The 16364-nt window shown below is 40.3% G+C and overlaps 1 protein-coding gene across 1 annotated transcript in view; it reads right to left on the reverse strand.

Annotated features, from left to right (window-relative positions):
• The window catches only part of ATP11B (ATPase phospholipid transporting 11B (putative)), an 86227-nt gene that overhangs the window by 26902 nt on the left and 42961 nt on the right, over positions 1-16364 (reverse strand). Inside the window, exons 14-24 of the mRNA XM_070944873.1 lie at positions 16039-16214; positions 15296-15364; positions 13944-14017; positions 13711-13814; positions 12649-12830; positions 9916-10119; positions 8920-9073; positions 8017-8119; positions 6039-6184; positions 4189-4248; positions 2020-2147 (exon numbers count right to left, since the gene is read on the reverse strand). Of these exons, the coding sequence (XP_070800974.1) occupies positions 2020-2147; positions 4189-4248; positions 6039-6184; positions 8017-8119; positions 8920-9073; positions 9916-10119; positions 12649-12830; positions 13711-13814; positions 13944-14017; positions 15296-15364; positions 16039-16214 (1400 nt within the window). The remainder of the gene's footprint in view (positions 1-2019; positions 2148-4188; positions 4249-6038; positions 6185-8016; positions 8120-8919; positions 9074-9915; positions 10120-12648; positions 12831-13710; positions 13815-13943; positions 14018-15295; positions 15365-16038; positions 16215-16364) is intronic.

The following is a 16364-nucleotide window of genomic DNA, read 5'->3' on the forward strand; positions in this document are numbered from 1 at the left end:
CTCTTTCAGGAGGAATAGGAGGGGGACCCCAAATTAATTACATAGTGTTATTTAGCAATGTTTGTCAGTCACCTCTAAATGAGATGGGCAACACATAAATGTAATAAGTAAGACTAAATATAAATAAAATCTACAATTCAAGTGTAGGCACATAATGGCTGCATTTTGACACCGCAATAAAGAGAAGAGGGTTTAGATTTCAGGGATTCTTCTGAACTCAAATCAATCAGAGGCAGCATGCTATTGAGAGGCAGTGGGTGCAGTGGCTAAGACACTGATCTAGGTAGGACTGGAGAATGCAGATTCCTATCTGACAGATTTATTAGGAAAAATAGCAGGAAGAAGCACTATAGATCTTGAGCACCTGTACACAAAAGGTGAATAATAAATCAAAGAAACATACAGATAAATTTATAAATGAAGGATGAGATTGAGGACAGTGGTAGGTGAGGCTACAGATGAACACAAGCATGGGCTACAGCTGGACACTGAACGCCAGCATTCTCTCTCTCTCTCTCTCTCTTTCTTCCCAACAAACTATTCATGAGGTACAGGTCTTCTTTCCTCAATCCTTCCATCTCCCCCTCCCACCATCCAGTCAGAAGCTATCCTTCCATCCCCCTACCATCCTGGTCCTAACTGTTAATACCTATTCTTCCATCTCCCCCCTCCCCCCCATCATAACTGATAAAGATTTTTTTTTTTTTAAATTGATTTATATGCCGCCCTTTTCTGGAGACTCAGGGCGGTTTACAATGCGTTAAGCAATAGCCTTCATACTTTTGTATATTTATACAAAGTCAGCTTATTGCCCCCACAAACTGGGTCCTCATTTAACCTACCTTAGAAAGGATGGAAGGCTGAGTCAACCTTGAGCCTGGTAAGATTCGAACCTGCAGAAATTGCAGGCAGCTGTGTTAATAACAGGGTGCATTAAACCACTGTACTACCAAGGCTCCTTTTGAAAGGGAAATGAAACGTTTTCTTCTTCCTCAAGGAAAAAACAGTCCAGTTGCTTTTTGAAAAAGCACTTTTGAGACAACTATGACTTGGATGACTGAGAATCTCCACAGACATCTTTCCTCAGAGTGTTCAGCTAACCGCTTGCAAAGGGCATCTAAAATTATGCTAAGAGCCACAATTTGAATATCCTTTGCTTTCTATACTCTGATCCTTAGATCCTCTTTGGCTTGTCAAGGTTATCCATATCTCAGCCAAAGCAATTTCTGGCTCTGCTTCCAAAAACTCTTTGGGACATCTTGCCTCCTGAGGTAAGATTGCGTCTTCTATCCTTCTGCAGGGGCCTGAAGACCTGGCTCTGCCAGATGGCTTGGAGCCCTAATTGGGGAGCATCACACTGGGGGTGGTTGTTGAATCAAGAGGCAATCCCATCTCCACCCCTTCCCTTTGCATCCTCTTCCCTCCCTCCACTATGTTTTAGCTTGATTGAGATTTCTACTTTTGTTCTTTTAAGACATTTGTTAGGATTACACTGAATGTCTATGGAGATTCTCAGTCATCCAGGTCATGATTGTCTGTCCCAAAGGTGCTTTTTCAAGAGGCAACTGGACTTTCTGGTTTTTCTTTGAAGATGTTTCACTTCTCATCCAAGAAGCTTCTTCAGCTCTGACTGGATGTTGTGGAATAGAAGGATTTATATTCCTTGCAGGGAATTGATTTTACTGTTTTAATTCTGGAAGCCACCCGTAGTCGTTTTACTACAAGATGGGGGAGAAGGCAAATAAATTCAATAAACAAACAAACAAACAAACTTCTTAACGGAAGATGGCAGAACTGACTCCACATTAAATCTTAAGATATAAAGAATATGTTCCATCATGGCCTAACAGCATAGGGATTCCTCTAATATTTCAAATGAGTATTAGCTCTTTCTACAACCTATCCTAGACTTTAAAACCCAGCACCCTTTGGGTCTCTGACAAGTGGTTTTTGAGTAGGAGGAGCCGTACAATTTGTCTCTTACCAAGCAAAATCCTCTCCTGAAAAGACCATGCTTACCGGTAGAGAGTTGGCTTGCTGTGCAATACATGAGGATGCACATGCTGTTCAAAAAGACTATACATGAGGACTGGCAGGGAAGTGAAACAAATGTTGTACAAAGTCAGGTACACGCTGTCATACAGAGTCTGAAAGGTGAGAAAGGTGGAGAATTGGTGATTGTTTTAAAACCCATATACAGAAAAGTCAACAACAACAAAATCACCCCAATCTAAATGTCTGTTTTATTATATTAACTTTAACAAAGAAGGAATGCAATAAAGCCAGCTTCTGTGACTTGAAGCTGTACAACTATAAAGAATTATTACAAACTCCTTCCATACTGTTCTTAAATTTCGTCTTCTCCCTCTCCAACACAAATGGTCTTAACGCTCTTTCTAAAAAATTCCCGAAGTTCCAGTAGGCCCGTTTTTTGCCCTCCCCAAGGCTTCACGTGTGCCTTGCACTTACCTGCATCCAAAACGGGCTGTCTGGGGACTCCTGGGAGAGGCGGGGTAGGCAGGGCCAGCCAGGAGTGGGATTTGGGGGTTCTCCGAACTGCACAGAATCTTAGCTAGAGGTTCTTGTGAACCCCCAGCAGCCCACCCCTGCCTTTTTGGATGCTGCACCAAAGAACTTTTTTAGAAAGAGTGTTAAGACCATTTGTGTTTTGAGAGGGAGAAGAAGAAATTTGTTGACTTTTCTCCAGAGGGCCTCTGGAACCTGGGGAGGCCATTTTCGCCCTCTCGGAGGCTCGAGGAAAGCCTCCAGAGCCCGGGGAGGGCAAAACGCCCCCCCGCCATGGTGCAGGAACCCGACTAAGCCACGCCCACCATGGCCACGCCCACCCAGCAACCGGCAGAGAAACCCTTTGCTAAAAATTTTGAAGCCCACCCCTGCAAAAAGGTATAAAAAAAGAACATCAACTTCGAAAATGCTGTGTGTGTGTGTGTGTGTGTGTGTGTGTGTGTGTGTGTGTGTGTATCGGGGAGCAGAAAAGGCTTTAACATTGGACAAAGCTAATAGTCACTTTATGTTAGTGTTTCTCAACCTGGGCAACTTTAAGGTGTGGGGACTTCAACTCCCAGCATTGCTAGCTGGGGATTGCTGGGAAATGAAGTCCCCCCATCTTAAAGCTGCCCAATTGAGAAACGCTGCTTTTAGATAGATGCTGGGTGGTCAAGAAAAGGCCTGTGGGTTCCTCCCCCGCCCCCCCCCCATTGAAGCAGAAAGTGGTTTGTCACCAAATTCACTGCAGGCCATCCCACGATCCATGTAAAAGAAAAGTTAAGAACTGGAGCAGCTTAGAAGGAAAGGCGGGAGGGGTGGGGTGGGATGGGTGTTTGTTATCATCTTATTCTTCACTTCAGACAGAAACTCTTTCTGCTTAAGTGTCACCCGGTTTCTTTTCAGTCAACCCACTTTTTAATTTCATATTATTGCCTGTTTAGAATAATACTTAAAATACTGGATTTGGAGGTAGGAAAATCAGCCTGCGATAAGACTCCATTACTAATCATTCTTAAATGGGGCCAATCAGGATTACCCATAGTCTTTACTAGGTTATTTATAGATATATGTATTAAGATAAATTAGAATTTGCTAGAACTCATAATAGAGTAAGAGCAATTAATTTCAGAAATGCAAGGACAAACATTACTGGCTGCGGATAATCTGAGTTACAATACAGCACATCTTAAATTTAAATCTTAAATTTAAACGAGTATACATTTAAATGAGCTAAATCTGATTAATAATAAAATCCCTACTTGATCTGGCTATAACTGTCACTTGTCTCCCAGATATAAAATGAAATCCATTTTTTAAAAGTGCTTTTGGCTTTCTAACATAGAAAAAGAATTAGCGGAACTAATCAGCACTATCCAAAGATAAATATTACTTTGACTAAACTCTTATTCCGCATGGAACTCTTTAACACAACTTTCAATTTTTATCTTTATGATTGCCTAACAATAAAATGGCCCGACAAGAAATGGGATTGTTCTTGGATACATTTTTACAGACAGAAAATTTAAAGGAAATATATAGGGATGGAGAAACAGATGCTAATGAAACATCATCTAAATGTTAGTAAGAGGTATTCGATTTTAGCTCTGCTTACTTCTTGGTGGCTGCCTACAAATGTAAAGACAGAAAGAGGAGAAGAATAAAAAAAAATTGACTACTCACTTGTTGTGAAAATAAGCAGAAGAATTGATATAAAAACTGTGGTGTAATAAAACACACATTCTGGAAAACAAGATGCGATGCAACCAATGAGAGACATAAAACACCAAATTCTATCACGCCCATCCAAACATACCTTGAATATCAAAAGAAGTTTTTTTAAAAAAACACTCATTTTCTGAGATTCATCATCCAGATGGATAATGATATCACTGACTGGAATTAAACTACTTGTTGATGGTGGAAGAGTGGTGTGGTGGCCTAGAGGTGAAGCTCTCACCTCACAATCAGGAGACTGGGAGTTCGATCCTAGGTAGAGGCAGATATTTCTCTCTCTGGGCGCACTGAGAATATATCTGCTGAACAAAACTCCGCATTGGCGACAGGAAGGGCATCTGGCCATTAAAATACTCTGCTAGTTCCATTCAGTTGCCCAGACTCCACCCCACAAGGGATTAAGGGGTCGTTAAACGACGATGATGATTGAAGGAAATGGTGGAGAGGAAGTACTCCCATAAGGCATTTGGGTTTCATCAATGTTGCAAACAATGAAGCAGTCTTCACTAATACCATCACTCTAATCCACTTTAGACTTAGAAACTCCATAAGGCCTTGTTTAAAACAGAAAGCATGAACTCTGTCCTGATAACTAGCCAGAATGCTCCCATCTCACTTTGCCTTTTAACTGTGATCTGCATGATGTGCACATCAAAAGAGATCACAACCTGTTTATAATCTAGACACTGCAACCATGATTAAAAGCTGGCTTAACAAGAAATAGCCTTACTGCAGATATGTTTTGGCTTGGAAGTGAAGAAATTAGTAGCAAGTTAGTGGAAGGTGATGGATGCTCCTAACCAAATATCATCAGGGAAAAACCTTACATGTGATCCTTGACTTATAGCCATTCATTTAGCAACTGTTCAAAGTTACAATGTCATTAAAAAGTGACTTATGACTGAACCTCACACTTATGACCATTGCAGCATCCCAGTGTCATATGATTGCCGTTTGGAACCTTCCCACAGTTTCTGACAAGCAAAGTCAGCCGGGGTAGACAGATTTGCTTAATGACCCAGGTGCTTCACTTAACAACTGCAGTGATTCGTATACCAACCATGGCAAACAAGATTGTAAAATTGGGCACAACTCGCTTAACCACTGCCTTGCTAGCAACAGAAATTCTAGTCCCCACTGTTGGTCCTAAGTTGAGGACTATGTGTCTATGTGACTACATTCAAAAGTTGTTTCTCCTAGAGACCAGGCCTCTGTGTTCATGGTTTGCTTTAAAAATGCTTTTAGGACAATGTTACAACATACAGCTAGTCCACAACTTGCAACTACAATTGAGTCCAAAATTTCTGTTGTTAAGTGAGACATTTGTTGAGTGAGTTTTGCCCTATTTCACGACCTTGCTTGCCATAGTTATTAAGTGAATCTGATTTCTCCATTGATTTTGCTTGTTGAAGGTTGCAAAAGGGGATCACATGGGACCCAGCAACGGTCATAAGTATGAACCAGTTGTCAAGAATCTGAATTTTGATCACATGATCATGGGGATGCTGCAAAGGTCATAACTCTGAAAAATGGTCATAAGTCACTTTTTTCACTTTTGTAACTTAGAACAGTCACTAAGTAAACTGTTGTAAGTTGAGGACTACCTGTAGATTCAGTTTCTACAATATCTCTTTTCTTAACATCACCCTCCTAAACGTTACAAGTTCCAAGCATAATTGTAATGATAATTGAGTATCAGAGTTTATATACTACTCCACTTTTCCAAGTAAGCCCACTATTTAAAAGAAAAACTTCTGAGCTAAAAGAATCCCCAATTATATGCTACAGACACTTACCTTGTAAAAAAAGTACTGTACAAGGGTTGCTATCCTAATATAATAAAGGTGGCCATGGACAAAAAGTAACTTGGAGAGGAATTTAAATCTTGCTATTGCATAGTCGCTGTTTCTTACAGCTTGTCTGCCTTCTTTGCCCATGATACCTGCAATTTGGGTAAGCAAAAATAACAAAAATTAACTTGGCTTCCTAAGCATGATGACACATGTAAATCAGTGGTGGAATTCAAATTTTTTTTTTGCTACCGATTCTGTGGGCGTGGCTTGGTGGGCATGGCAGGGGAAGGATACTGCAAAATCTCCATTCTCACCCCACTCAAGGGAAGGATACTGCAAAATCTCCATTCCCACCCCACTCCAGGGGAAGGATACTGCAAAATCTCCATTCCCATCCCACTCCAGGGGAAGGATATTGCAAAATCTCCATTCCCACCCCACTCCAGGGGAAGGATACTGCAAAATCCCCATTCCCCCCCACTCCTGGGAGAAGGATATTGCAAAATCTCCATTCCCTTCCCACTCCTGGGAGAAGGATACTGCAAAATCCCCATTCCCTCCCTACTCCAGGGGAAGGATACTGCAAAATCCCCATTCCCTCCCCACTCCTGGGAGAAGGATATTGCAAAATCTCCATTCCCTCCCCACTCTGGGGCCAGCCAGAGGTGGTATTTGCCGGTTCTCTGAACTACTCAAAATTTCCACTACCGGTTCTCTAGAACCTGTCAGAACCTGCTGAATTTCACCCCGATGTAAGTCAAAGTGAAACAACATATGCAACAATAATGAAAGATTCAGCCTTTTAGGGTGATGTCTGGAGTTTTAAAAGAGGCCTGACCAAATAAGAGCGCATTTTTTATTCCACAATTGAAAGAGAAAAGGTTGTATATATGTGTAGGTATTTTCTATTGCTCAGTTACACAACCAAGCTCTTTTTTTCATGGAAGGATCCAGAAATATTTTTGGGGAAGGGGCCAGGGCAGATACTTCTGCCAATAGCATTCTCACCATCTATTATCCTGCTCCAGAGTAGTAGTTCTCAAACATTTTGGTCTCAAAACTAATTTTCATTATTAAAAATGGCTGAGGATCACAGAGAGCTTCGGTATTTATGTGGATTATGTCTATTAATATATATTGTATTACAAATTAGAAATGAGAAATGTTAGCATATTTTGACTTTGTGGACCCTTGAAAGGATCTCGCCTACACTTTGAGACCCTCTTCTCCAGAGGAAACGGCTTGGAAGCACTGGCAAGCCATCAATTCCCATTAAAAACAAACAAACATTTTTTTTACCTTTTTTACTAACTTAGGTTCCTTCAAATATGCTAGGACTATATACCCAGCTGGCATTAACACTTACAGCATATTTGGTGGGCATCAAGTTGCAGAGGGTGTGGGGTTATTAATTTATTTACTTATAATTCTATTGCAATCTGAATTTCTTTTTAAGTGGCCTATGATAACGATCTATCACTATTGTTTTATGTACACTGAGAGTTTATGCACCGGAGACAAATTCCTTGTGTGTCTAATCACACTTGTTCAATAAAGAATTCTAATATTCTAATTAGGAAAACAAAATTATAGTCTAAAAATTAACCATTGCAGCTAAATTTCAAAGAAAATGTTTGCGACTGAGAAGATGCAATCATAAACCCATCACAGGATCATTACTTATGCTTTTCTTAAAAAGCCAAGTTTTAACAGATTTCCTGAAGCTTGGGACTGATTCTGAATTTGGGATGATGCTTTTAAATTGAAGGCCTTTTCGGAAGACATTCCTGGTTGACAAGCTGAATGTAAGGATGCTTTCTTTATTTAAATATCTTTAACTTATTAGTTTATTTAGCTGAAAGGCTCCTGTGTACATAAAATCTAGTTTAGTACTTTTTTATCTATGGAGATGATACCTGTTATAAATCCCAATTAATGAAGTTTAAATACAGTGAGACTTTGACCATCACCTAAATATTACCTATGCCAACATGAGCTTCTTGTATCATGCTCACATCATTAGCTCCATCACCGATAGCTAATGTGATAGGCTTCTCTGGAGATGTTTTCAGCAGCCGTACAACCTGTAAAGGAAAGACAGACTTCTTAAAAAACAAAAAATTGACATTATTTGGGAACCAGTGGTTTGAGATATTGATATTTCTCAACAAACTTGAGAGGGCAATACTTAAGCAAATAATCAAGGCTTACTGCAGTGTTTAATGGTACATACTGTTAAAAGGAATTGCTACACCAAGACTTTTGAAGCTGACAGGCTGGGAAATGTTGGTGTACTTTATATATTGGTAGTTCTTGACTTATGACGACAACTGAACCCAAAATTTCTGTTGCTAAGTGAGACAGTTGTTAAGTGAGTTTTGCCCCATTTGACGATCTTTTCTGCCACAGTTGTTAATCACTGCAGCTGTTAAGTTAGTAATATGGTTGTTAAGTGAATCTGGCTTCCTCACTGACTTTGCTTGTCAGAATTTCACAAAAGGTGATCACATGACCCCGGGACATCGCAATCTTCATCAATATGCGTCAGTTCATCAATACGAGTCAGTTGCGAAAGTGTCTGATATTTGATCAGGTGACCAGTGGGTTGTGAAAAACAGCCTTTTTCCAGTGCCGTTGCAACTTTGAACCGTCACTAAACCGTTCAAAGTTGAGAACTACTTGTACACCTAAGGCGCACATGCAAATCATATTGCAAGACAATAGCAAGCCCAATTGCCTATCTATTTCGTAGACAGGTGGGCAGGGGGTTATTAGGCAGAACACTCAATCCTTCTAAACTCAGAAGGTCGAGAGAGGCTGTGGCAGGTGTTATAGCAGCCAAACACGGCTGATGCTCAACCTTCCTGAGCTCCCGATAACTCACCTTTGCTTTCTGCAGGGGTGCCATGCGACAGCACAGCACAGCAGAGCAATTTCGGCAGAGCTCCATGAAGAGTTTCTCGTGTTGCCTGAGGGCAAGGGAGAGGCTGGTCCCATCCACTACCAGCCCGTGCTGGATTACGTGGTCATCCTTTATTCTAACAAAGGAAGGGAAAAAAAACCGGGACAAACAAATCCATCGTTGTTTCATGAAGGACACCAGTCAGACCCATCAAATGCTTTATGATCAACTACGGACAATGAGAACAGGCTGAACTAGGAACCCTTCCCACCTGCTAAGCAGCAGGCTCATTAGCATATTATATGCTCATTTTGTAGCGAAGATGATGATGTAATATAGATCGCTTTGTTTTCATATCGGAAAGTTCTGCCTTAGTAATGTGAAAAAAACATTTCAAGTTGGAAATATGTTATTCTGAGCTGATTTAAAGTGTCCCTCATTCTAGAAGTGCTCCGAGTTCAAAATAGGGCCATTTTGAGACTAGAGTATTGCTGGTAATGACGTCACAACTTATTTGTTGTTCAAAACCAAGTTTTTCTAGCTTAAAATCAGGTGTCAAAAAAAAAAAAAGGCGGAATCTTTTAGAACAGTGTTTCTTAACTGTTTTTTCCCCCCCTCTCAGGACTATGTTAGAACTGTATTGGCTGTTTTGGAATATTTTGAACAACATAAAAGTTATGGAGGACCCCAAAAGAGCTTTTCATATTATGGGTTATATTTATCGATGTCTGCCATATTAAAAATTAAAATGGATGCATTCCCTGCTGCTGCCATTTCTCACAGCTGCTTGATAGGAGTTTAATATTGTATTATTTTTAAACATAGGCTGGCGGAATAATTTTGATTTTGAGCACCCCTGACAGTGTCTTGGGGGACCCTCAGGGGATCTCGGACCACATTTAAGAAGCACTGTTTTAGAAACCTCGGTTCCCCCATCGGAGGCCGTCGACATCAGTTCAGAAATGTGCAAGGTTTTACCTCTTGGCGAGCTGTCTCAATTGCTCCGCACACGTACTGTCTGATTTGTGCTGCACTAGTTCCAGGATGTTCATGGTTCTGTGGAAGTGTCCGCATGATAAGCTAACGCTTACTGCCGTTTCGTGCTTGTCTCCAGTGAGCACCCACACTTTAATCCCTGCCAATCGAAGAGCTTCTATGGTTTCCTGGACTTTATCTTGCAGCCTAAAAGTAAGCAAATTGCAATGGTGAACAAGATCAGGAACTGATTGGTCGGGATCACAATGTCTCTGGCTCAGACATTGTAGCATAGCTACATAATCTGTTAGTCCAAAATCAGAAAGACTCTGATAGGGTCTTTTCAGACTAACAAATTTTATTCAAGATGATTATAGGTAGTGCTCAACCCTCAACAGTTCATTTAGTGACTGTTCAAAGTTATAATGGCATTGAAAAAAGTGACTTACAAACATTTTTCACTCTTACAACCATTGCAGCATCCCCATGTTCACATGATCAAAATTCAGACCCTTGGCAACTGGAATGTACCGTATTTTTCGGAGTATAAGACGCACCCTTTTCCCCCTAAAAGGGGGTGAAAATTTAGGTGTGTTTTATACACCAAATGTAGCCCCGCCCACCCACTGGCCCCCACCCTTTGGCCTCTGCCTCGCAGCAGTTACCTCCTTGCAAGCAAACAGCAAGAAAAAACAGCTTTCAGCTTCAGCACAGCTTAATTAGCACAAGTTGATTGGATTGGCCTCCAGACTCTTAGCTGATTTGCTCTCAGCTGTTTTGTGCCGGCCTCTGCTGCTTGCTGCAAAGAGGTAAATTGCTGGAGCAGATTTTTTTTCCTTGTGCTAATCAAGCTATGCTGAAAACAAAAATGAAAGTAAATCAGGTTGTTTGCTGTTTGCTGCAATGAGGCAAAATTGCTCAGAGGCAGAGGCAGATTTCTTTTTCTTTTTTTCCTTGCCAAAAAAGGTAGGTGCGTCTTATACTCCGGTGTGTCTTATACTCCTAAAAATACAGTATTTATGATGGCTGCTGTATCCCAGGATCACGTGATAATCTTTTGCAACCTTCTGACAAACAAAGTCAATGGGGAAGCCAGATTCAAATAAAACCATGTTACTAACTTAACAACTGCAATGATTCATTTAACAACTGTTGCAAGAAAGGTTGTAAAATGAGGCCAAACTCACTTAACAAATATTTCACTTGTGGTCGTAACTCAATTGTGGTCGTAACTCGACTACATCCATGAAGATGGATGTGATGAAGTGAACTGCAGTTCAGGAAAGCTTCTGCCTTTGAACAAATTCTGTCTGTCTGAAAAGGGGCTCCTGCATTTTTTTATTTTGTTGAGATTATCCGTTTTCACTATTAATGGAGAAGATTGAAAGGTTTGCCTTCCAACCACTGGATATTTTATATTCAAACACTTTGGATATTTCATGTCTAAGCATCTAATGGATTCATCAAACTTGTTGTTTACATCAAGCTATTTCCATATTCAGGCTTATCCCAAGAAGCGACAACTCCAGAAACGATGTTCATTTTTAACAGGCCCAACAGTGGGAAGTAGCATCTAGTGACTTTGGTTGATCTTGGGGGGGGATGGGACGGGGGGTGGGAAGCTAAGTAGGAAGGACCTAGGAGATCACCAGGAAATCCTACAGTGTAAGATAGACTAGGAAGTTACAAACAAACAAGTATTTCCAAAGAATACTGGGGCAAACTACTTCCCCATTGTGGTGAACAAAATGTCACCAAAAATTGAATTTTACTCGCACCTTTACGCAGTATAAAACACATCTAGGCCATCAATAGGATGGTTACCCCATTACAGGTCAGATTTCATGTCATAGGGAACATACTGGTTAGCACAAGCTATACCTTAATAATATCAATTCCCAGTAGAGTTTGGCTGTTTTCTTGCAGAGATTTCATTCAGACAACAAAGCTCAGAGAGCAACAAGGACTCCACAGTTCAATCCTAAACTACAAATATTATCTTCTATTGGTTATCAATTCCCAGTCTTATTACACTGATGCTTGTTAAACAGGGACCATATACTAGGCCTGTTAAATACCAATTGCCGCCTTCCTAATTCATCTAATGGTTGTGGGGTGGCAGCTACAAAGCCTTCCTACTTTGAAGTGCAACATGTTCAATAGGATAGTAGCAGCCTTTGACTTAGGACCAAAACTGAGCCCAAAATTTCTATTGCTAAGTGAAACAGTTGTTAAGTGAATTCTGCCCCATTTTACAACCTTTCTTGCCATAGTTGTTACGTGAATCACCACAGTTGTTGAGTTGGTAACATGGTTGTTAATTGAATCTGGCTTCCTCATTGATTTTGCTGGTCAGAAGATTGCCAAAAGTGATCACATGACCCCTGGGACACTGCAACTGCGATAAATATAAGACAGTTTTCAACCATCCAAATTTTGATCATGTGATCGTGGGGATGCTGCAATGGTCAAGTGTGAAAAATGGTAATAAGTCCCCTTTTTTCAGTGCTGTTGTAACTTTAATGGTCATTAAATGAATGGTTGTTAAGTCGAGGGCTATCTCTACTTGTTCACAAAAAGGCTGGGTGCCGTGATTCCAATTGCCATCTTCCCTCTTTAATGCTGATGGGAAAAATCATACGTATCAGATAATGCTGTTTATGGAGAGGTGAATGAGCATCAAGCTATTCTGCCTGTGCCAGAATTTCTTTTCCCAAATAAACAGGAAGTATGTACTTGTCTTCGACTCCTGTAGCTCCAAGTAATTCCAAGTCTTTTTCAATAAAGTTATATGCCTCTGCCAACCGTTCTTCTCGTTGCTGCAAGGCAGTTTTTGCTTCAAAAAGACGCTGCTCCACTTCTTTATACTCCTCCTCTGAGAACTTTCTGTAAGCTACACAAAGAGTCCTGAGCCCTTTCTGTGAAAAGAATAGAGAGTGGTTATTTAGATAAGACACTGACTAAAAGGCTTGCTTTCTGATGGAATGTGCTACTTCATTAAATGAAAGCTCTGACAGTTTAGGTCTCCCAAAAAGTGCCTTTTTTTGACAAGGCACTTTTACACCCATTAATAGAAGAGGATGAAACCAAGCATAATAGACCAAAATTCAAGGACAAATGCGGTCTCCAGTCTGCCAAAGGATGCTAATTTTGGAAGGCAATGAAGAGATTCTTCTCTCTGGGCCACTTAAATCAGAGGAAACTGCATATGGGGAGAAGTAGGAGGAAGAGAGGGAAGTAGAGAAAGGCGCACGGTCTGAAGAAGCTGCAATGGTTTGTTTTTCCAAATGCCATTCTCTCAAGACGTTTTGACTACAATTCCTATAAGTCTCTGAACATCAAAGCTGGGGATGATGGGAAAGACTGTGGTAAAATCAGACACTCCCATCAGCTCCCCAGCTTTATAAACAAAATCCATAAATGGGGTCAGCATCAGGTAGCCATCCCAGGATCTTAAGCCAATGTACTCTGAATAAAATTCCCTAGCGATGCCCAAATCAGCTCTTAGCCCAAACACTTAATGGATCTGAAATATTATATATTATATTGCTTATTATAGTATCATTGTATTTGTTACAATAATAATTGCTTCTTACTTTAGCACAGGGATGGGGAACTATGGCCCCTGTATGACCTGTGGACTTCAACTCCCAGAATTCCTGAGCCAGCCATGCTGCCTCAGGAATTCTGGGAGTTGAATTCCGTAAGTCATACAGGGGCCATAGTTTTCCACCCCTGATTTAGCAGCACCTCTACCATCATCTACTAGAAAGTTTGAAAGCAGTGCTCTTAACATACCAATGCAAATTCATCCACATGGAGTCTTGTTTTTTCTATCTCACCATTTTTACTGGAAGGAAGAATGACAGACTCTGCTCCTTTGGTAAATAAGAGTTTTTTACCTACCCAAGAAAACAAAAAAGTGCAAATTAGTAGCTCTTCTCAGAGGCTATTAATGTTCCTTTTATAGAGCTGGCTTCAGGGCGTTGGAGAATACGTTAACATCAAAAACATCACATATTTTATCTTACCTGACGGACTTTCTACGATCACACTCATTCTCCTACGGTTGGCATCAAAGTCCAGTACGTGTAGTAATTTGTACCTTTAAAAGGAGAAGAGGCTCATGTTTAGTTTGGGTTTGGGAAATGAAGGCCATACTTGTGAAATGCAGAAAATTACGAAAACTAAAAGGTAAAGGTTCCCCTCGCACACATGTGCTAGTCGTTCCCGACTCTAGGGGGTGGTGCTCATCTCTGTTTCAAAGCTGAAGAGCCAGCGCTGTCCGAAGACGTCTCTGTGGTCATGTGGCCGATATGACTAAACACCAAAGGCGCACAAGAACACTGTTACCTTCCCACCAAAGTGGTCCCTATTTTTCTACTTGCATTTTTTACGTGCTTTCGAACTGCTAGGTTGGCAGAAGTGGGGACAAGTAACGGGAGCTCACCCATTACATGGCACTAGGGATTCGAACCGCTGAACTGCCAACCTTTCGATCGACAAGCTCAGCGTCTTAGCCACTGAGCCACTGCGTCCCTCTATGAAAACTGCATGCCTGCAATTGCACACATAGGTTATACTTGATGGGCATGCAGGGCCTGGAGAAGAGAAGAGGACTTCTCTCAACTGAGTGGCTGATTATAGTCATTTCTGTAATTGATGGAGGGAGAGAAAAAAGGAAGGAACAAAGGTGAAGGGATTCTTGAATGTACCATTTCCCCCAAAGCTGTTTGCCATTTACTTGATCTTCACATCTCATTTCACTAAGTGGCTTACTTATAAGGATTCGTTTTAAGTAGACTTCTATTTCTTCAATGTAACCGAACACAACCTGTACTTAAGAAAACAAAGTGCTCATAGCAAGCAGGTTTTAAAGCTGACATATCATTAACTGTTCAAGTGACACTTAAGGAGAGGACTTTCGGGTTTGTACCTTAGGAGGAATAACATTATTCTAAGGGCAAATTTGTGGAAGATACAATGTTTAAGAGTACTACTAAAAGAGTAAACCAAGAAAGATGCCTGGACCAGATGGGTTTGTTGAGGCTGCATTATAAATGTTTTGAGGATGAATGTTTACAACCTCTACAAAGCAAAGTGATCCCAAAATCTGAAGAAACACTTTATTGAAAAAAAAAATGTTCCTTAGTTATTATTTCTTTTTATACTGCTTCTTTCTACACTGGGGGGAATGAGATGAAGATTCTGATGAAAGATCAAAATGAGTTAAGATTCAGAAATTAGGACCTTGTTAATCCACTTTGACTGAGGCTAATGGGAGTTGCATTCAGCAAACATAGTTTTTCACTCCTACCCTACTGAATGTCAACTTTTTTAAAAACACAACAACAATAAGGAAACATGTTCTTTGTTGTTTTACCTTTCTGGCTTTCCACAGCTTTTAAGCTCCATGCTTTCTGCATTTGCCCCAGTAAACACAACACCAACCCTGAAAATTCAAAAGAAAGTGAACGAAGGGGAAAGCCTTATGGAAATTAAAAGCAATGTCTTAGATAGAAAAGTAACATTGCTCACCATTATTCATAGTTTTTAAATACTTTTAGAAAGAAACCTAAATAATTGTTTCATGAATGTGCTTTTAGAATTCATAATAGACTCCTGTTTAAGGATGGTTGAACAGTAACAAGCTGTATTAAAGCCAGTTAATTTAATCAAAAATTAAATAAATTTCAAAATTGACATCTAGACTCCAATATTTGCTAATCTCTATGCAGCTAGATTAAAGAACAAGAATTAAAATGTATGCCGTATAGATTTAGTTACGTTAGGGTTAGGGTTAATTCTGCAATACTCTGGCTGCAGTTGAGACTTATCAGCTGAATTTACTAAATGAAAGAGCAAGGAAGAGTAATTCTAGCAGAAGAACCAGAGATAATCAGTCTGGTATTATGGCTTTTACTTTACTAACCAATCATGGTGTTCATGTTACAAACACCGATGTAATGCTCTCCTCCCTGGTATTCTCAAAGTCATACAAGAGCACATCTGGTAAGAGTTATAGAAAGGCTGGACAGCACTTGGACTTCTTGCTTGCTGCCCCAACTGGACTCCAGACAAAGACGTATCCATTTATAATGCAGAGCCTGGCCTTATAATCCTTACCTGCGAGCAGCTTCAACTAAAGCTTTTTCATCTGGGGACGAGGCGTAGTACTCCAGTTCAGATGGTAGGCCATTGCTACGCCACGGGCTGTCACAAATGCCATCAGTTTGGTCATTATTAATCTGCACTGTATGACAGAGACAAAGAGCTTTCAGGAAGAGTTCTTCCTCATGTGTCTGTTAAAAAAATTAAAGACAAAACACTGTGATGAATCTGATTTATTAATTTTATCTTTTTATAAAAACTCTGGACAAGATTTTTACATTTTTCACGAATGGTCCTATCTACAAGTTTATTAAAATAGTTATTTTTTTATTAACAATTAA

Source organism: Pituophis catenifer, unplaced genomic scaffold, assembly GCF_029215685.1.
Source record: "Pituophis catenifer annectens isolate HBS135680 unplaced genomic scaffold, rPitCat1.0.hap2 SCAF_6, whole genome shotgun sequence".
Taxonomy (NCBI): Eukaryota; Metazoa; Chordata; class Lepidosauria; order Squamata; family Colubridae; genus Pituophis; species Pituophis catenifer.